The following is a 21,529-nucleotide window of genomic DNA, read 5'->3' as shown; positions in this document are numbered from 1 at the left end:
CAAGTGAGAACAGTTATCAGTATCCCATTGTTCTAAAATGAGTCATAACGCAACGAGCAATGAGACACTCCTCCAAACTTGTCCGGAAAGCCAAACAAATGCTCGGTGTAAAATAAACCCGTCGGGGGGTTGAGACTTGTTTCAAAGACAACACTTAACACAGCCTTGAGTCTTGAGTCAAACCGAAATCTCAGTTGAATCCGTAACCTCTGACTCCACCCAACACAAGCTTTTCTTGGCCAAAAGTCACAGTGTTTCTTATCCACAACAGCAGAAAGTCCAGCTTATAGAAGTGACCCAGAGCGCAACTAAAAAAAAGTCTGAGCTCTCGGCCTCTTCGTTACTGGGGCACACAAAACACCATTACCATTATGTGGATAATTACAGTGCCTGGGGGACTCTTAAGCATGCTATATACTCTTTTATCTTAAGAAGTCAATCTCTTCTAGGCTGACAGCTAGCAGCATATGATCCTGGTAAACAAATATGTTCACGCAGCACAAAAGTGCCATTAAAGGCCAAAATTGTCAACACAAATTCCATTCTTTCTGAAGGAAGGGAGGGAGGGGGAAAAAAAGACTTGATCACCTCTGGTTGCTTTAACTTGCATGGGGGTTGTCATGGAAACATTTCTATGAAGTTAACGGGATAAAAACAGAGCGCTTTCCAGTTTAATTGGCTTAGAGAGCAGAGTTGACTCGCCCATAAATTAAAACACAGACAGGGTACAATGCTCATATTTAGACAAAATGAAACTATGGTGCTCCACCCTTTTGTTTTTCCCTTTTCCCCCCCAAAAAAACAGAGCAACACCTCTAAGGTTGAGCACGCTGCCAGTTTTATTAAAAAGGAGATGCTGGGGAGATGGGTGGTGATACAATACAAACGCTAAGAGAGAGGCTAGAGTTCATATAATGAAAAAGTAGGTATTTGTTTCAAAGTTGATCTGTAATAAATTAAAAGAAAACAATATGGACTTTATTCTAAAGACAGAATGCACTGCGTGACATGTCCTTTGAATGATTTAAAGGAAGACTCAATATACATGAAAAACAGAACAAGTCATATACTATTTCTCAGTTACTAGCATACATTTTTTTTTTTTTACCAGAGAAAAAAATCATGCATTAACCTATGACTGGTCTGCTGAAATCTAAAACTTAAAGGTGCAATATGCAGAAATTCCTCTGCCACTTCCTGGTTGCTAAAATTCTAATAGTTCACCTAATTTCAGTTCATGTGACAAAACAAGCAAAGTGTAGATTGTCGAGAATCATTGTACCATCTAAACCGCTGTGGAATATCTTTTCAATAACCAAAAATATTGTATTTTCAGCTGTTTGAAGGTAGTGTAGAAAACCAAAAGTAAATGATGCAAACACAACATTTGAATGAACGGGAAGCATAGAAATAGTGTACATAGAACAGATCTACCGCTTTTTAGACTTGCTTTCAATGAGAATGACAGAATGCCCCAAAAGTTACATATTGCAGCTTCAATTTTGATAAATGATTGAAAGGTATGATAAACGTATACACATTAATCCTTGGGAGGACATTCATTTTCATATTACCATAATGTAGCAGCAAACCACAAAATGATAAATGCAGCAATCAAAAAATGGATGCAGAGTGACACAATAGTAACTGCAGCGTGCTACTAATGCTGGCCAGATACTATTTGTCCACATTCAACCATACAGCCTTTATGCAGACAGCAGAGTGAAATATTAGGTTACTTTCCCAAAAGTGAACGTCAACAACAAACTAAAAAGCCCTGAAACAGGGCATCTATAGCTACAGACTTATATAGTTCCTACCAGGCAATGATCACAGAGGTTCCAAACAAGGAATTGACAAAAGTATGGTCCTAAAATGAGGGCAAAAGTGTTGAGTGATGAAACAGTGAAGCACACCTGCATTTCAGGCTGGGGAACACCTGTGCACCCACGGCTTGAACAAAAGGGTTCAGTCTTGTTAATCCACCAGGGGTGAAAACTGATCACAGGCCATGAGGGAACTTTGTTAGCGTTTCTATAAGAAAAAAAAGCTACACCTAGGCTATCGATTTAGGTGCAGCGCTAACTAAAGTAGAGAGGTACTTCAGAGTGTTTTTAAGGGGTGTGGGGGGGGGGGGGGGGGGGGGTGGGGTAGGGCCTTAACCGAGGTGTAGCAACCCATCGTCCGAACTACAAGTCCATCGTGCTCATTAAGAACTATGAGGATAATACTGAAACTGGCATCTCATTTCATATCTGGGCTTTGAAGATATGGAATATGCTGTAATGGAGCAAGAATGCAACGGTAAGGTGTTACCCATTGATCTTTATCATCATCGCCATCAACAACAATAACAGTACAACTAGTTATACTATTATACGTTTGTTTTCATTTTAAGCTTTGGTAGTCTGAGCAGCAACAGCAGTTGGTAGCCAGAAGCAATAGTAATGCGATAGTAATGTAATAGTAATAGTAACTGTAGTGTAAAAAGGAACATCAAATAATAGCAAAGTAAGTTACTGTAGTAGTACTATAGTAGTAGAAGGTGATGACAATAGTAAGAACTGTGGCGCAACTGATAACGACACTGCTGCGAATTCTCATTACACAGATAGTAAACTAGATTGCAATACATTATTATCAACGAATCAGTTATAATAGCTCAACTTTTAGTTTTAGAGAAAAAAAAAAAAACGTTTTCCAATATCTGCATGTTAATAAGATAGTGGTGAATGCTGTACATTCCAAATGATCATTATATTCAATGAGCCAAAAAAATACTTCATTTCAAACTTGAATTGTTACATTTAAATCAGACTACTTTGAGATTCCATTCCAGTGAATGAATGTGACTATGACCATTACATTTAAAAATATATACTTTTATTAATTCAAAAACATCAGAATAAGTGAATACATCTCTGAATTGGTAGGCTACTTTCAACTGGTTATCTACAACTATTCTACCTGACTTTTCAACCTTTGCAAAAATGGTCTTCCATAACGTTTTATTGTATTGTTATTAGTGCTAATGGCAATACATAGTTCCATCTTTGATATACTGAAAAGAAAGACGCATAGGATACATTGTTGCATATCGGCTTCAACGAGCCAGTGGTCATCTATAGAAGAGTTCTATCCTCCCTATTGGCTGCACACGCTGGACAGTGTTGCTTGAGGGTCCTTGGCAACGAAAAAACACAAGTCGACTATTGTGTGAAGTACATGAAAGGAACCAACATGAAATATGTAATATATATATACACATACATATGCAATATGTAGTTGTTGGGATGATTTGAAGTTGTTCACAATCATCCGCACAAATTATAGCTTCATCATTTAAGTTAGTGGACAGTAAAGAATCGATGAAGAGAATCAGTGAAACTCAAAGAGCGTGGATAGAAAGAAACACTTTGGTTCAAACTTACCAAAACGCAGGTTTATTTCCTCCAGGAAAACAAGAGCCACCACGTGAGAAGAAGTTGGTGTACGTTCAGCTTCAAGAAATCTTCACACGTGACTGTACAAGTAACCATAAATCAGAAAAAATGAACAACAAGCCGTAGAGTAAATAAAAACTCAAATATTCCTCCGTTGGCGCTGCACTCATACAAGCGTTGTCTTGCACTCCTGCTGTCTCCAGTCAATGCTGCTGTTATTACTAATGTAACAGAAAAGGCAGTACACCGAGTCCGGTTTGAATACTCTCGCATGACGCGCAATGCGAAGAAGTAGCTTGTTTTCGCAATGCGATTCAATACATCGAGATGTATTCCACGAACTATTTTGGACTATCTTATTACAATACAGCCCCAGGGGAGGCACTTACCCGGAGTTAAATGTTATTCTTTTTTTTTGGAGCGCTACGACCCCCCCCACCCACCCCCATATGACGTCACGTCCACCTGCTTTGTAAACAAAAAAACTATTTTGGAAGTTACACGGTTGTTTTTTTTTTTGTTGTAAGTCAAAGATAAGCAAACAGTCCCATTGCCAGTTACATCTTGTTTCCAGATGAAGCCAGCTCCCATATCTACTGTAGAGTTGATCTATAAAGTCGGCCACTGGAGAGAAACGTATTTAAATATCCAAATAAGGTGTATTATATTGTATAATAAACATATGCATTGTTATTTGTAGACTAACCTACTGATCTTAAACAGATATGAATCAATGTGAGCATCAATACGGATATTTATTTGGAAGGTTTGTGCACACAATGAAAATAAATCATCTATACATCAAACGGCAATTACTAAAACGTTTAGTGCACATTTGCTAACTAATCAGTCCCAACTAAGGGTGCATATTGGTAATGTCAGCGCAAAGAAAATGCATTAGCAAAAATATATAGCCTAACGGGATGTTATAATATTTTAGGTAATTCTACTCTTTTGAAAGAACTATTTACTATATTTTCATGTGAAGAATAGATATTTTAAAATAGGCTATGATTCAGGATGAGATTAGATTTTTTTTTAAACAATCATCAGAAGAAACTATAAATATAGCTATTGTTGACATGTACACGGTGATGATAAGACGTTCGATCTATTGATGCGTGATCATTCTACTTAATAGTAATCCTTGTGCCATTGCAGTTTGATCAGTCGTGTTTGTAAAACATTTCAAATTGGACCAGCGCTATTAAGACATCTATTAATGTTTTAAACCTTTAGAAATGTTAAAAGTATTTGTCATAACGCACTGTCCACTGCAGTGAACTTGCAGCATTGACCGGTGTGGACCGCAGAGATTGACGTTCAAGGTCTGACCTGTTGTATGTCGTCTTTATTTACTCTCCCTATAGATAAAATACTGGGTGAAAGTTGTTTGTTTTACATATACAGGAAAAACACATTTTCATATATATAAAGGAAAAACACATGTTCATATATATATTAAATTACAAATTCGGCTTAATGAAACTGAAACAATTGTGTGTTGATTAAAAGGTTGATTGAAATCACTTGCTTCCGATTTTATGTGTATAAAGAAGGTACATTAATTTCAATGTGACGTTCAAACCTCTGCTTTGTTTAAATGTTAGGGATGTGCTTCGGGTATTTTATTGTTCCGTTTTGTTGTGCACAACAAATACACAATAATCTTACGTCAAAAACAAATATTACATATCATTGTCAAACTTGTAAACAATTTAATGTGCATAATCTGTATGTGCATGTGTGAGAAATATATAAAAGGGAATATTGTACATACAACATTAAATACATTCATATATATTTTATAAACGACGATTAAGATTAAAATCTTCAAATTGTTTAAAATACAATGTGTTTTTCGTAAAAGATCCAATTCCATGACATTTTGGAAGATTCTAAGTGAGATTGATCATTCCATCAACATTTCTATAAATAGGAGGAAAGATCATTTCGGATGTCATTGAAGTATATATATAAAAAAACGATATCGCTGATGTGTGGAAAATGGTGCTTTGCTGCCACCTACTGGTAATTTAGTGTCTTTTATTCACACAGGTCACAGGTATGTACTGCATGTCTTATAATACGCTAACAAATGTGTATTGTATACCGAGCTATTATTGACTTTACCTAACCTAATGCATTTGATGATGTTGAAATGCATATAAGCGATCAAAAGTCATATATGTTGAGGTCAGACATGGTGTGCTGAGTAGATGACCTAATGCTGTGTCAAAGTACATGGAAGAAATCCTCTTTGGTCATACACTGATCTGATTATTCAGTACAGTAAATATCATACTCATGTCAGTTTCATGTCATTTTATGTAGAAATACCAAATGCGCTGTCTTGTTGTCATGTTGAAAATTCAATTCTAAAAGAATCCATCGAGATTCATTAACAACCTTGCACAAAGAATCCATTGAGTGTGAAACTGGTCTACATACCTGGGCTGTATTGTATAACTAGGCCTAAGGGGTATGTTAGATTTACAGGTGTACTTGCATCTCCTATCTGACCAGATTCAAGGAATTAAAATGTCATTTTACAAGGTAGATGTTACTCTGGCATCATCATCAGAGAGGTGATTGTTTGAGAGCCAGGGAGAGCTTGGCTTCTGTACAATAATTTCCTCTGAAGATGCTTCATTTTCTAAGTCCTATCTCTTTGTCCTCAATAACCTGAGGCTTGGGGGATTATAGTAACACGATGGCAAGAGGGTATAGGAGAGATGAGGAATCCATAGGATTGAGACTTGGCCCTGGCTCCACTTTTGATCCATGTCTGGAGGACTTTATCAACACCTGCAAGTGACAGATGCAAACTGCATGCAACACTTGCAGTCTGGGCAACCATAAACACCATACACTACTAGTAAGTGATGATCTCATTCTGTCATTCAATAGATGCGCACAGATGAGTTCCATATACATTTTTTGCCTCTGTCTTAAATGTGTCTTGTTTTTTTTGTTATTACTGGCACATTTCTTTATTGCAACAGATATGAGAGACGTTATGTTGGGACAGATGACTGCAGGGGCCAGACTAGCATATTGTATGAGACCTATTAATAGGCCTGGCTTACACCACAATATTCAGCTGTAACTGGACCCCGTATGTCAACTCACGTCCTCTCGAGTGTCGCCACAGCCAGGGGCACTCTGGTTCTGTCCTCCCTTCCCAATGTAGACAGACAGCCAGCCCACTGATGTCTACAGACGATCCAAGGCCTCTCGGGCCCTCAAACTTCATGGAGTCTCCAGACACCAGAACCCGGGGAAGCAGGGATATTAAAAAGGGGGGAGTGAGGGAGGAAGAGGAGCGAGGAAGCCTATACACACAGAAAGGCGCCACGGACGAGTCGGACGAGTCGGATGGTTCGGAGCCCGAGCCCCTGGCCGTCATCCGTAGGAAGGTGTCCTTTGCTGACGCCTTCGGTCTGGATCTGGTGTACGTCAAGGAGTTTGACAGTACAGACCTGACGGGGGCAGAGGTCGCTGACCCCCCGGAGCCCGAGGTCAAAGTTAAAGAATCGGACGAGTATTTCCTGTCATCTTTGTTTACCGTGCCCTCGTCTCCGGAGGAACTCGAACAGAGACTCCAGGATCAGAAGCTGGAGCTGGAGAGCATTGAGTTACTTCCTGGCACCACCGCGCTCAGGGGTATTGTCAGGGTGGTGAACCTGTGCTACAATAAATCCCTTTATATCCGGATCACTCTGGATAGCTGGAAGACCAACTTTGACCTGCTGGCTGAGTACGTCCCGGGCTCCAGCGATGGAACGACGGACAGGTTTGCGTTCAGGCTTACCCTCGTGCCGCCCTTCGAGATGGAGGGAACCAGAGTGGAGTTCTGCCTCAGATACGAGACATCAGTGGGCACTTTTTGGGCAAACAACAGTGACATGAACTATGTGCTGTTCTGTCACAAAAAGGGAGGCAGAGATCTGATAGCGATGGAGCCTCAGCTAGAGGAAGGGAATAACTGGAGAGAGAAGAGAACCTGTCTGAAAGTCAACAGGTGAGGAGTCACCCCGGTCCTATTCTTGTTCCCTCTGCTGACAGTAAGCGATTGAAACACACTATTACTGAAGTATTAAATAACTAAGTATGAATCACTATACCATAAGATTACAAACAAGTAGTTCTGACAGCAAATTGAGTAATAAATAGGCTTAAAACATATTATTATCTCTTAGTGAAATAGGAAAATATTTTATTATTAGTGTGACACATTTATATATATATATATATATATATATATATATATGGGAAACAAATTTTTCTATTATTCTAGATGGATCACCTGTGCATGATTGTTGGAGTTAGCTTTTTCAGAGATGTCCGTTGTGCTCGGCCACAGTATCAAATAGCTCCCCATGGGATCTAGTGTCAGTCCAGCTTTCCATGACGTCTGATATTAACTGGGAAATAAAATGTTTCCATTTTGTTTTTAACTTTAGGACCAAAATCTTAACAACCTCTGTGTTTTGGTTCTCGAGGAACAGTAATTCCTTATTGTTTTGCCCCATAACATTTCATGTCATTTGGTCTGTCCATCTGTGTTGACAGTAAGATGAACAGTGCTGAGGAGAACCCCGTGGAGACCACTACAGACGCTCCAGGTGTGTATATCGCTCATATTATGTCTGTGAAATGTGAACGCCATGCTTGGGAATCTGAGTCTGTGAGCAATTTATTTTCCAGATTCAGCCACACACAGAGCAGAGGGGACTGGCAGGAAACAAGTGGAAAACGCAGAGCATCTGCTCTCTATTCTGCATCATGAGGATTACCGTCACAAAAATTTGGTGAGGTCAATCATTTGTCCTCAAGGGCTGGTAAACATTTTGACATGTCCTGGGTGGGGTGCTTTGCAACTGCCACATACACATTTGACACAAAACAATATTTAACACATTTCTCGCCATAAAATACATATAGTTAATACATGTATTAACTATATGTATTTTATGGCGAGAAATGTGTTAAATATTGTTATTACCAACCATGCTCTTTCTGCGGTGACGCTAGTTACGCGTGAGACAGTGTAACATACTGCACAGTACGTGAGGAGACAGTGAGGCATTTTACATGATACTTGAGAGCATACCATACATTGTTCTATTGCAGTCATGTGTGCCACTAGTAACTGCAGAGGGCAAGTATGTAAAAAAAAAATGGTATTGCACCCAAAGTACCTATCTCATTGCAATATTCTACAAAAGTTACACATTTTTTTTATTGCAATAAGTTCAAATATGTTCTCTATTAGTCCTTGTTAGACCAGATGTTAAAACACATTTTGTGAAGGAAACTAAGTAAGTTCAAACCTAAATATGCCCTTTTCCTTTCTTTGTTGACTGACAGGGGGGTAGTCAGAGGAGCAGACGAAGGAAGGCCTGTTCAGCACGAGTGCAGGAATACTTTTCTCAGCGAGAGCAGGCGGCAAGCCGGGAACACATTTCCAATGGGCTACCACATAACGAACTGGAGAAGCCACCTTCACTTCCAGACATCAGAATCAAACCCTTAGGGGACAGCGCCTCCAGTCTCCTACGATCACGCCAGCAGAAACAAACCAATGATACCCCTCAAATAATGACATACCACCAGATACCCCTACTATCCCTGGACTGGGGCAAAGATAACGTGCGTGCGGGGACTCCAGATGAGGATGACTGCATTAGAACAAGGACCACACCTCAGCTCACATCAGACAAGTCAGAGGACAATCTGGGAGAACAAACCTCTGTTTGTGATCTGTGGGAAGCCTTTCTCAATGGCACAGACTCCAAAGATACTACCAGTGTGCCAGAGTCTGAATGGCTACAGTCGGCAACTTCAGTTTGCCCCTCAATCGAAACTGAGGATTTTGAGGCTTCCTCAAAAGTCGTCGACCAACAGGAGGATGACTTGGACTCAAATGCACAAAGATACACCCACTGCACGGTAGATGAATTGCCGTTGTGGGCTCACAATCATGTGATGCCTGTGGTCAGTGTCGAGGAGCCACTGTCAAGCTCGGGTGTCACCTTCCCCAGAAACGACAAAGCGTTAGTTTATAATCCTTCCCAAAGGTCAGAGGCTATCCTTGTAACAGACACTCTACAGGAATCCATTCCCTCGGGTGCCGCAAGGGTGGCCGGGGGGTCTGTTGACAGCACGGCTCAGTGCCACAAGCATGTGGAGGCGGGGGGAGGAAGAGGAGAGGAGCCTTTCACACCATACAGAGCAGAGCCGGTAACAAGCTCGGGGGAGACCGAGACAACAGATATGACAGCAATGGCGGAATCTCAGAATGCCAATGCAGTAGATAGAATCTGGCAGGGAGAAAGGCAAGACAAGACGCTTTCTTCCGACGTGGAAGCAGAGGTTAAAGGCAACGTGCACAAAGCACCTGATGAAACTGTGACATTTAGGGAGACAGTCGGAGAGAGGACAGAGGATAAAACAAACACACAGAGCTATGGAGTGGAGGAGGGATTCACACAGGCCTACAAAGAGGATGAGCTTTTCAAGCCGAACCAACCAGAGGAAGAAGAATTCACACAAGACCTCACAGAAGAAGCGTTGCATAGACAGAGTCCAGCAGTGGAATATGAATTCCATAGAGACAAAATCTATTTAGAACTGAACCTAACAGAGTTGGAAGAATTCAGGCCGAGTCAAACATATGAAGAAGAATTCAGGCCGAGTCAAACGTATGAAGAAGAATTCAGGCCGAGTCAAACGTGTGAAGAAGAATTCAGGCCGAGTCAAACATATGAAGAAGAATTCAGGCCGAGTCAAACGTATGAAGAAGAATTCAGGCCGAGTCAAACGTATGAAGAAGAATTCAGGCCGAGTCAAACATATGAAGAAGAATTCAGGCCGAGTCGAACGTGTGAAGAAGAATTCAGGCCGAGTCAAACATATGAAGAAGAATTCAGGCCGAGTCAAACGTATGAAGAAGAATTCAGGCCGAGTCAAACATATGAAGAAGAATTCAGGCCGAGTCGAACGTATGAAGAAGAATTCAGGCTCAATCAAACAGGAAAAAAAGAATTCAGGCTGAAACAAACACACGAAGAGGAACTCAGACCAAACAAATCAGACGCAGTTGAAATCAGACCATTTAATACAGTGGAAGATGAATTAAAACCAAATCAATCAGAGGCAGAGAAATTCCGATCAAATCAAGAAGACGACGAAGAATCTAGACCGAACCAAACACTCGATGGTGAATTCAGCTGGAACCAAACTGAGGTAGAGGAATTAAGACCAAACAAAATTGAGATGGAAGAGGGATTCTCACCAAGCCATCAAGATGAAGAAGATGACAGACCGAGCCATACAGACAAAGAATTGCGCCTGAGTCATGAAGATGAAGAGCTAGACAGAGAGAGCCGGACATTTGCCGAAAAATTTAGACCGAACCAAACACCCAATGAAGTATTCAGATCAAACGAATTAGAGGAATTCAGACAGTTTGATGAAGAACAGAGAGACAGAGAGAACCTAGAAGAGGTTGAGGAATTCAGATCCAACCAAACACACGAAGAGGGATTCTGGTCAAATATAATACAAGAAGAAGATATCTATCAGAGCGTAAATGAAGAAGAGCTATACAGAGACATAGATATGGATGAAAATTCATCAACGCACAACCTAACAGAGCCCAAAGTGTTCAGGGAAAAGAACGCAGGAGAAGTGGAAAAGACAGAAAATGTTGTGGCCGAAATGTCCAGACAGAGAGACACAGAACAGATAAACGAAGAAATAAGTATGGAAACTCCAGAAAAGGAAGAAGTGGAGGACTTAACGGACGAGACCGCGGACACCCGAAATGAGAGTGAGGACGTGTCAACAGAAAAGGAGGAAAAGCATGAGGTGACAATGGAAAATGTTGAAGGACCAAGACAAGATAAAAATGGAAAGTTGTCAGAAGGCTCCAAAGAACTTATTATGGAGGATGATAAAGAATGGGTGGGAAAAGAGGTAGAGTTGGGCGAAGATGAGTTGTTCAGAGAACAGAAAGGTTTGAATGAGGAAACGTTAGAAGAGGTGTTATGTTTGCAGTCGGTTGATAATTGTCCTTTAGCCGAACAAGACAACGAGAAGGAGGAGAAACTGTCAGATGTACCTGAAGTCGTTCAAAATGTACCGAACCACCAGGCAAAACGTCTCACTAAGAAAGCGGTGACTGACATAGACTCCTGGGTAGATTCTCTCATGAAGGCACGTACAGTTCCCGATTTGACCTTCACACCGAGACAAGGCCTTAGCCAAACTACACCCAGTAGCAATGCAGAGCCCTCTATGGGCCAAGCATATGCGTCATCTCCAAACAGAGGAACAACTGTCCTCTCTCATTCATTTTCCCTCAGCACAAGATTTAACACAGTGGTCAGTGACGGGAGTGAGTCAGGGGTCAGTCAGGGGTCAACCCAAAACCCATCGTCATTAGGGGAGGATCAGGAGACCCTCAGCAACCGTACGAGCCCTCCACCCCCTGAGAAAGTGGAGGATGCTGCCAGCAGCATCTTGGCATGGTTGAGGATGTTCATCTCTCTCAGTAGCGTAACCAGAGCACTAGTCTATGCCCTTTTGGTAGCAGTGTTTCTCTTTACCACTCTTGTGTATAATTTCCCAGCGTGCTTTGCTCTCTACTTGTTCTCACTGTATTGGTGGTGCTGTGTGGCAGATAGGCAACGCGTGACAGGGACTGACAGAATAGATTGAGAGAGGTGAAGTGTTTGTGTGTAAAGAATTATAATATTGTGCGTGTGCGCACGTGTGTGTATGATTTGGGTAACACTTTACATGAAGTTACTCTTATACCTGTAACTACTACTGTAGCAACATTGTTGTTATTGTGCATGGTACTTCAGTATTAGCTATTGCAGCTATAATGCATTTGTTAATACAATGTTGTTACTGGTGTAATGACAGTGTTACTACAGAGGTATGAGAGCAACTCAATATAAAGAGCTGCCATGATTTTTAAAAAGTTTGTTGCAGTGTTTTATGGGCCCAATATCAAAAGTGAAAATGTACCAAAGTTATTAAAGGAGAACGAAATCCATTATTCCAATGTAGGACAAAAGGGGATAGCTAAACCGCGTGGGGCATTGGAGATTTGAAAGTGAAGTGTCTTTATTTCTTTTTCCGTTTTTCTTTCCTCAACAATGATAACATATTCAACAGAAAGCTTTCCAGATTTCCCCAGGTCTTATACGCTGACTAAAGATGGTCTTGCATAGTCATTGCTGCACTGTAGTTCAAATGTTTTAACTTAGACTAGCTGATATGATATGGTCGTCATATCGCACCTCTGTAATGAACTTGAAATGTATAAGTCACACATCCATGTTGGCCGCAGTTGATTGGTGCTGGAGCATGTGTTAGGCAGACGTATGAGATTACAATATCTCTGTGATCCTGGGAGATCACTTACTGGCCCCCCATCTGACCTATCTCTCTCAGACATGTAGCCTACAGATAGTAAGGTCAAATGGACTGCACTTTTTCATCACTTAATCATTGTAAGGATTGGAGATGAGGATGATGATGATGATGATAAAATCAAGTTGTGTGATTTTGTGACTTTGTCTTTCCATTAAAAGTCCTGTACTTGACTTTGACAGATTACATTTTTATGGGATATATTTTCACCTCCTTATATGAAACATTGCAACAGTTTTCAGAAACTGCCCTAAAGTTTCACAAAAACAGTATTATTAATCATGACGTGAAGAGACAGAAAGTACACTGCTATAGCTTTTTGTAAAATGGTGGGCGTGATATGTCTTCCGTTACCCAAGTCCCCAAGTGCTTGCTGTCCTCAGACGAGCCATATAGGGCCAGTAGTGCTAATTCATGGGAGAGTTGGCAGGTGTTGTACTGTGAGTTCATCATGACTTACTTTGAGGGTTGGGTTTTGATTGCGATAATGCTCACTTGCCCACTAACACGGGATACACGGCTTTGACGCATCCTTACGCAGACAGTGGCCGCGATCCCCTGCTCAGACATTGCATCCATGCGCCAACCAATGGTTGCGTGCCACGTCATCGACTGTGTCATCGACTGACAGATTGCTATAATATACGTTATGATGTGGTTAGCTGATAAATACCTATCAAGGCGTTGAAAGATCTGGCAGGCGTCAACAACACCTGGGCAAAAAAAACATGCGCAGTGAAGCTGGCCTGCCTATCAGCGCAGCGGATCTGACTTTGTTTACGTAAGTTTATCTAAGACAATAGGTCACACATTTTTTTACTTGAGAAATACTGCATCAAACACCTCAGCTAGATATAAGATTGCGTGACTAAATCCTCCTCTACAAAAAACAAAAAATTAATTACAGATGTATTTTTTTTCTGACTATGTTGAGGAAGTAATTCTGGCTTTGCTCCTATGGTGTCTCATGGGGGACAAACATCAATAACTGCCATATGGAACCACATCCCCAAGACTGATATCTTGTCACATGCATGATTCCAATTCCGAATTCTGAAATGCCTGTTTCTATCACATGCAGAAACAGTGCATTCAGTCGCTCTTTAAAATGCATCCAGGGCATGCACATACAATTAGGTATGCCGATTGTTGACTCAGCATACACATCATCCCCCTTCGGGACCTCATTTAATGAACTGATAAATCACACTGACATCTTTCAGAGTTCAGAAGGAAGTTGAACAAGTATTCAATGTGCAACTACGCAAATGTAGGTGTGTGTGAGAGAGAGAGAGAGAGAGAGAGAGAGAGAGAGAGAGAGAGAGAGAGAGAGAGAGAGAGAGAGGGAGCGAGAGAGAGAAAGAGGGAGAGAGTGTGAACGATAGTGTGTGTGTGCATGTGCGTGTGTGCACATATGCATACATATGTGAGAGTGTATGTGCGTGTGCATTAGTGCGTGTGCACGTACATGCTTTTGAGTGTTAGATAAAGCAGTAGTTTGACTGATACTGCAGTAAGGGTAGTCACTTGATCCAGTCTGCTGCATTGTGACTGCTGACCTTTGGAAGGCTGGCGTAGATCGAGTCTAGGGCTGGCATAGTTGGAGCTGCTCGTCAGGAAACTGCTTTGAGGAATCACAGAGCTGCCTGACCCCGGCTAGTCCAACATATTCCGAATCTGGAAAGAACAGTGACACTGTTTGCAACGGGTTCACACACACTGCCTACACTCTACACACACAGCTGACTACACTCTACACACACAGCTGACTACACACACAGCTGCCTACACTCTATACACACAGCTGACTACACTCTACACACACAGCTGCCTACACTCTACACAGACAGCTGACTACACTCTACACACACACCTGACTACCCAACACACACAGCTGACTACACGCTACACACACAGCTAACTACACTCTACACACACAGCTGACAACACTCTACACACACAGCTGACTACACTCCACACACACATCTGACTACACTCTACACACACAGCTGACTACATGCTACACACACAGCTGACAACACTCTACACACACAGCTGACTACACTCCACACACACATCTGACTACACTCTACACACACAACTGACTACATGCTACACACACAGCTGACTACACTCTACACACACAGCTGACTACACACACAGCTGCCTACACTCTACACAGACAGCTGACTACACACTACACACACACCTGACTACCCAACACACACAGCTGACTACACGCTACACACACAGCTAACTACACTCTACACACACAGCTGACAACACTCCACACACACATCTGACTACACTCTACACACACAGCTGACTACATGCTACACACACAGATGACTACACGCTACACACAGCTAACTACACACACAGCTGACTACACACTACACACACAGCTGACTACACGCACAGCTGACTATACTCTACACACACAGCTGACTACACTCTACACACACAGCTGACTACACACTACACACACAGCTGACTACACGCACAGCTGACTACACTCTACACACACAGCTGACTACACACTATACACACAGCTGACTACACACTACACACACAGCTGACTACACACACAGCTGGCTACAATCTACACACACAGCTGACTACACGCATGCTACTTAGCCACTGGTACAGCTGACTAATTAATAGCAAAAAGGCACTGCTGATCACAAGCAACACGCCATAAGCACAGCTGACTGGGCCTCAACACACACAAGATGATGCATCTATAATCTGAGTAGTTTTATCTCAACATTACATGAACATATGAAAAACTGAGGATTGTTCAAGGAAATGTCAATGTGTCCGCCAATGATTTTGACTGGTTAGTTGTGAGAGTCTGTGTGATGAGGTGTACTGCAGCCAACACATCGCACAGTGGCGATTTTAGCATGTAAATCTTGGTGGGGAAAACAATATTTTTTTTTATGCATGCCAGCAAGGCCACTATACAGCACAACACTAAACAATACATTAATTGCTCTATAACGGTGACAAATGGTGCCATATGGCATAAGGGGATGACAAGGGGACATGAGGCAATCCGTAATTTCGATTAAGACATTAATGAGCGAGTTAGGACAGACGTAGTCAGTTTAACTATTTGTTCCACACTTTTGAAATGTACAGTGACCCGAATTCAGAACATGGGCCATTCTTACAGTATTCTCCCTGTACACCAAGTCAGAACAATAGCATAAAAAAGGGGGCATATAAGCAGACAATGAAAGCTCTTACAATATTCGATGATTGCATTTCTCTAAAACAGACTATAGGCTGTGTCCCCACCAAGTCAGAACAGTAGGCTCCGCTTATGAGGGGAAAAGGAACCAAATTGTTAGGGTGAGGCACATGGGCTACTAACAGATTACTACACAACATACACTTAGTATTACTTTCTTGGCTACAGTATATATATCTCCCTGGCATTTTATATCATGTATGCAGCAGAGTACAATACATTTTTGGACTCACCTTGTTGTGCTGTGCTCACTTGAACAGGAAGGTGGCGCAGCGATCCTTCTTGTGGGCTCTAGAAAGAGGCCCGAGTTCCCGACTTGGAATTCCGAGTTGGATGACCAATCAAAATGATTTTCCGTATTTTCCCAGCCTGAGCTATTTTTTTTCAGAGTTCCCAGTTGTCTTGAGATTTCCCAGTTCCGAGTTTCCAGTTGTTTTGAACGCTCAGCGTATTTTCTGCCCCTCCACCACAGAAAGCACTGAGCTAGGCTGACAAAAAAACTGCATTTTGGAGCTGCCTTAATCAAGAAAGCATAAAAGAGACCATGTCTGCTTTATTAACCCAATGATAACATTGTTTGCATTGTTTGTAGACTGATATGTGACAAGTATTGATGCCAAAATAACATGCAATTTATAAATATATATATTTATTTTTTAAACTAAACAGGTGGGCCTCGAAACAGGTGGGGTCGCCAGCCCTGCATGACGCGTCGCCACTGCTTGCCTATCTAGTTTAGGCTACAAATGTACTAATTCTCTTTCAAAAACTATTCGTGCCTAAGTATGACCGGTCTATTTCTTATTTATCTGTCTGTTACTGATAGGACCTGCTGTGTAGCATCACTAGACCTACTTATATTTACAAGTGTGTCTATACATATACAATTGATGTGTACGGTTATGTTATAGGATTCACCGGCATTCGTTTCAGTTGATACATTTCTAGCTCACTAGGCTAGAACCATAGCCACGGGAAGTAGTTTGGTTGGGGCTGGGGGTGCTGCATTTTTTTAAAAGTTAGAGTTAAAAAAGGTAAGTAGAACAAAAACACACGAGAAAGAGAAATAAGAATAACATGAGAAAGTAAGTAAGCTATGTACAGAGTCAGTTCCTGGGCCAGTGCCAATACCATGCTCCAATAACGTTTTCCATGCAGAAGCAGAGAGCACAGTCTATGGCTTGGGTGGCTGGAGTCTTTAACAATTTTCCGGGCCTTCCTTTCACACCGCCTGATATAGATGTCCTGGATGGCAGGGAGCTCGGCTCCAGTGATGTAGTGGGCTGTCCGCACCACCCTCTGTAGCGCCATGCAATCGAGGGCGGTGCAGTTGCCATACCAAGCAGTGATTTAGGCAGTCAAGATGCTCTCAATGGTGCAGCTCGAGAACTTTTTCTCGATTTGAGGGACAATGCCAAATCTGTTCAACCTCCCGAGGGGGAGAGGCGCTGTCGTGCCTTCTTCACGGCTGTTTGGGTATGTGTGGGACATTTTAAGTCCTTAGTGATTTGAACACTGAGGAGCTTGTGTGTTCTCGACCGCCCGTTTCCTGTAGTCCATGATCAGCTCCTTGGTCTTTCTGAAGCTGAGGGAGAGGTCGTTGTCCTGGCACCAGATTGCCAGGTCGCTGACCTCCTTCCTGTCTCATGGTCGCCGGTGATCAGGCCTACCACCGTCGTGTCATAAGAAAACTTGTCGTGTGTGGCCATGCAGTTGTGGGTGAACAGGGAGTACAAGAGGGGACTTAAGCACCCTCCTCTGTAGGGGCCCTGTGTTGAGGGTCAGCGTGGCAGAGGTATTGTTGCCTACCCTCACCACCTGAGGCAGCCTGTCAGGAAGTCCAGGATCCAGTTGCAGTGGGAGGTGTTCAGTTCCAGGGCCCCCAGCTTGGTGATGAGCTTGGAGGGGACTATGGTATTGAACGCTGAGCTGTAGTCAATGAACAGTATTTGCACATAGGGTACTCCTCTTATCTAGGTGAGTGAGGGCAGTGTGGAGTGCCATTGAGATTGCATCGTCTATGGATCTGTTGAGTGGTATGCAAAATGTGGGTCTAGGGTTTTTTGGGATGATGGAGTTGATGTGTGCCATAACCAGCCTGTCAAAGCACTTCATGATTACAGATGTGAGGGCTACAGGACAGCAGTCATTGTGACATGAAACCTTAGAATTCTTGGGGACAGGAATGACGGTGTTCATTTTGAGACATGTGGGTATTACAGACTGGGACAAGTGTCTGTGAATATGCCTGACAGCTGTTCTGCGCATGCTCTGAGAACGTGCCCTGGAATACTGTTCGACCACACGGCCTTACGAGTGTTGACCTGATTAAGGTTCATATGGTAAAAAAACATAAAATATTACTTTGGATTTCTTATTTATTAGGTTTAACCAAAGGGGAAAAGTAAGTTGAGTGATGAAAGAAATAGGTTGCAGGTTTGGCAATAATTAAATAAAACTGTTGGCATTGAATTTTATATTTGATTTCAAAATATTTAGTATTTTTCAATTGAAAATACCTAATATTTGTAACCAGTTGAATATATATATATTTTTTAGGTTGATCCAAAGTCATTCTTTACAGTGTATGATACAGAACCACCCCATCTCACACGCCCCTCAGCCGCAGCTATTAGATCCGGCATGTGTGAGTGAAAGAGAGTGGCCTATAATTGGACCGTAGTCTCCATCATGTGAGAGATATTTTCAGAGGTGCGTTCTTGCAAAGATTTGGCAAAGGCTTCCTATCTTGACCCCAACTGCTCTCGCCCTCTCTTGTGTCACAAGGAATTTTACCCAAAGGTTCCTAGAGTAAATTCATGGTGTTGGGTACTCCATTCCTGTTAAATTGTTCCCCTAGAGTGAAGGTTTTGTATTATATTTTTAGATCCATTTGCCATTTGCCATTTATAGGCCTACTTTAGACAGCCTTAAGTGGATTTATCGAGTTTATAGTATACAAGCATAATAAGGGAACACTTAAACAACACAATGTAACTCCAAGTCAATCACACTTCTGTGAAATCAAACTGTCCACTTAGGAAGCAACACTGATTGACAATACATTTCACATGCTGTTGTGCAAATGGAATAGACAACAGGTGGAAATTATAGGCATTTAGCAAGACACCCCCAACAAAGGAGTGGTTCTGCAGGTGGGGACCACAGACCACTTCTCAGTTCCTGTGCTTCCTGGCTGATGTTTTGGTCACTTTTGAATGTTGGCGGTGCTTTCACTCTAGTGGTAGCATGAGACGGAGTCTACAACCCACACAAGTGGCTCAGGTAGTGCAGCTCATCCAGGATGGCACATCAATATGAGATGTGGCAAGAAGGTTTGCTGTGTCTGTCAGCGTAGTGTCCAGAGCATGGAGGTGCTACCAGGAGACAGGCCAGTACATCAGGAGACGTGGAGGAGGCCGTAGGAGGGCAACAACCCAGCAGCAGGACCGCTACCTCCACCTTTGTGCAAGGAGGAGCAGGAGGAGCACTGCCAGAGCCCTGCAAAATGACTTCCAGCAGGCCACAAATGTGCATGTGTCTGCTCAAACGGTCAGAAACAGACTTCATGAGGGTGGTATGAGGGCCCAACGTCCACAGGTGGGGGTTGTGCTTACAGCCCAACACCGTGCAGGACGTTTGGCATTTGCCAGAGAACACCAAGATTGGCAAATTCGCCACTGGCGCCCTGTGCTCTTCACAGATGAAAGCAGGTTCACACTGAGCACGTGACAGACATGACAGAGTCTGGAGAACGTGACAGACGTGACAGAGCCGTGGAGAACGTTCTGCTGCCTGCAACATCCTCCAGCATGACCGGTTTGGCGGTGGGTCAGTCATGGTGTGGGGTGGCATTTCTTTGGGGGGCCCATTTCTTTGGGGGGCCGCACAGCCCTACATGTGCTCGCCAGAGGTAGCCTGACTGCCATTAGGTACCGAGATGAGATCCTCAGACCCCTTGTGAGACCATATGCTGGTGCGGTTGGCCCTGGGTTCCTCCTAATGCAAGACAATGCTAGACCTCATGAGGCTGGAGTGTGTCAGCAGTTCCTGCAAGAGGAAGGCATTGATGCTATGGACCGCCCGTTCCCCAGACCTGAATCCAATTGAGCACATCTGGGACATCATGTCTCGCTCTATCCACCAACGCCACGTTGCACCACAGACTGTCCAGGAGTTGGTGGATGCTTTAGTCCAGGTCTGGGAGGAGATCCCTCAGGAGACCATCCGCCACCTCATCAGGAGCATGCCCAGGTGTTGTAGGGAGGTCATACAGGCAGGGGGAGGCCACACACACTACTGAGCCTCATGTTGACTTGTTTTAAGGACCATACATCAAAGTTGGATCAGCCTGTAGTGTGGTTTTCCACTTTAATTTTGAGTGTGACTCCAAATCCAGACCTCCATGGGTTGATACATTTGATTTCCATTGATCATTTTTTTGTGATTTTGTTGTCAGCACATTCAACTATGTAAAGAAAAAAGTATTTAATAAGAATATTTCATTCATTCAGATCTAGGATGTGTTATTTTAGTGTTCCCTTTATTTTATTGAGCAGTGTATATTTATATACACACACAAAAATAACTGGCTTTTGCTTGTGTTGTGGTAACACCAATTGAGTAAATTTTGTATACAAACATAATCATTTATATATACACTGCTCAAAAAAAAAGGGAACACTAAAATAACACATCCTAGATCTGAATGAATGAAATATTCTTATTCAAAACTTTTTTCTTTACATAGTTGAATGTGCTGACAACAAAATCACACAAAAATGATCAATGAAAATTATAGACGGATCATTTCTTTGTCAGTGTGCAAACGTACGAAATCAGCAGGGGATAAAATACGTTTTTCCCTTACTATATATATATATATATATATACAAAAAAATACTAAATGAGTGGTATCTGCTTACAATTATTTATTTTATTGCCTGGCATAATGTCTAAATTACCACAACGCAAGCAAAAGCCATAATCATCCAAGTAAAAGTGCAATTCACCATTAACACCAGCGGGTGGCAATGCAGCACATGTTTTTAATCACCGCTAAAGTCACGAAGTCACAAAGAAACCTTCCAAATTCAAATGTAGATTTTATAATGTGAGCATAACACAATAAACATCATCTGAACTGAAAACATTGACAGAAATAATCATTAGGCTCATTTAAAGACATGAAGACCTATATGAACTGTAATATAACTATCCGGGTTGTTGTTAGGTACACTTGAAGTCGGAAGTTAACATACACTTAGGTTGGAGTCATTAAAACTAGTTTTTCAACCACTCCACCAGTTTCTTGTTAACAAACTATAGTTTTGGCAAGTCGCTTAAGATATCTACTTTGTGCATGACACAAGTAATATTT

At 42.1% G+C, this 21,529-nt stretch overlaps 2 protein-coding genes across 19 annotated transcripts in view; one reads left to right on the top strand and one right to left on the bottom strand.

The window, feature by feature from the left end:
- foxp2 (forkhead box P2) overlaps positions 1 to 3,869 on the bottom strand; it is a 114,432-nt gene extending 110,563 nt beyond the window's left edge. For 11 of the 16 annotated variants that reach the window (XM_036944507.1, XM_036944524.1, XM_036944523.1 and 8 more), the window contains exon 1: positions 3,432 to 3,868. The gene's annotated coding sequence lies outside the window, so the exon portion shown is untranslated. Of the gene's footprint in view, positions 1 to 3,431 lie in introns of all 16 variants that reach the window. The other 5 variants (XM_036944520.1, XM_036944517.1, XM_036944519.1 and 2 more) reach the window with 2 other exon arrangements.
- LOC118938812 (nestin-like) lies at positions 2,198 to 13,066 on the top strand. 3 transcript variants are annotated; one of them, XM_036944503.1, is made up of 5 exons: positions 6,122 to 7,467; positions 8,019 to 8,071; positions 8,154 to 8,257; positions 8,817 to 10,108; positions 10,199 to 13,066. In XM_036944503.1, the coding sequence occupies exons 1-5, from the start codon at positions 6,656 to 6,658 to the stop codon at positions 12,168 to 12,170; spliced, it is 4,233 nt and encodes a 1,410-aa protein (XP_036800398.1). In that variant the 5' UTR covers positions 6,122 to 6,655; the 3' UTR covers positions 12,171 to 13,066. The 3 variants fall into 3 exon arrangements, with proteins under 3 accessions (XP_036800399.1, XP_036800398.1, XP_036800397.1); XM_036944504.1 differs by lacking the exon at positions 6,122 to 7,467 and adding an exon at positions 2,198 to 2,304 and having other exon boundaries at positions 8,817 to 13,066; XM_036944502.1 differs by having other exon boundaries at positions 6,123 to 7,467; positions 8,817 to 13,066.
- The last annotated feature ends 8,463 nt before the right edge of the window (positions 13,067 to 21,529 follow it).

This window comes from Oncorhynchus mykiss, chromosome 15, assembly GCF_013265735.2.
Source record: "Oncorhynchus mykiss isolate Arlee chromosome 15, USDA_OmykA_1.1, whole genome shotgun sequence".
NCBI classification, from domain to species: Eukaryota; Metazoa; Chordata; class Actinopteri; order Salmoniformes; family Salmonidae; genus Oncorhynchus; species Oncorhynchus mykiss.
Note: the sequence above shows the minus strand (reverse complement) of the source record. Positions and strands in the feature narration are given on the sequence as shown.

Bases quoted from the DNA above. Each gene is read 5' to 3' on its own strand.
- LOC118938812 (XM_036944502.1), top strand. From the start codon at position 6,656: ATGTCTACAGACGATCCAAGGCCTCTCGGGCCCTCAAACTTCATGGAG. The intron at 7,468-8,018 runs GTGAGGAGTCAC...CTGTGTTGACAG, and splicing joins ACCTGTCTGAAAGTCAACAG to TAAGATGAACAGTGCTGAGG. The intron at 8,258-8,816 runs GTGAGGTCAATC...GTTGACTGACAG, and splicing joins ATTACCGTCACAAAAATTTG to GGGGGTAGTCAGAGGAGCAG.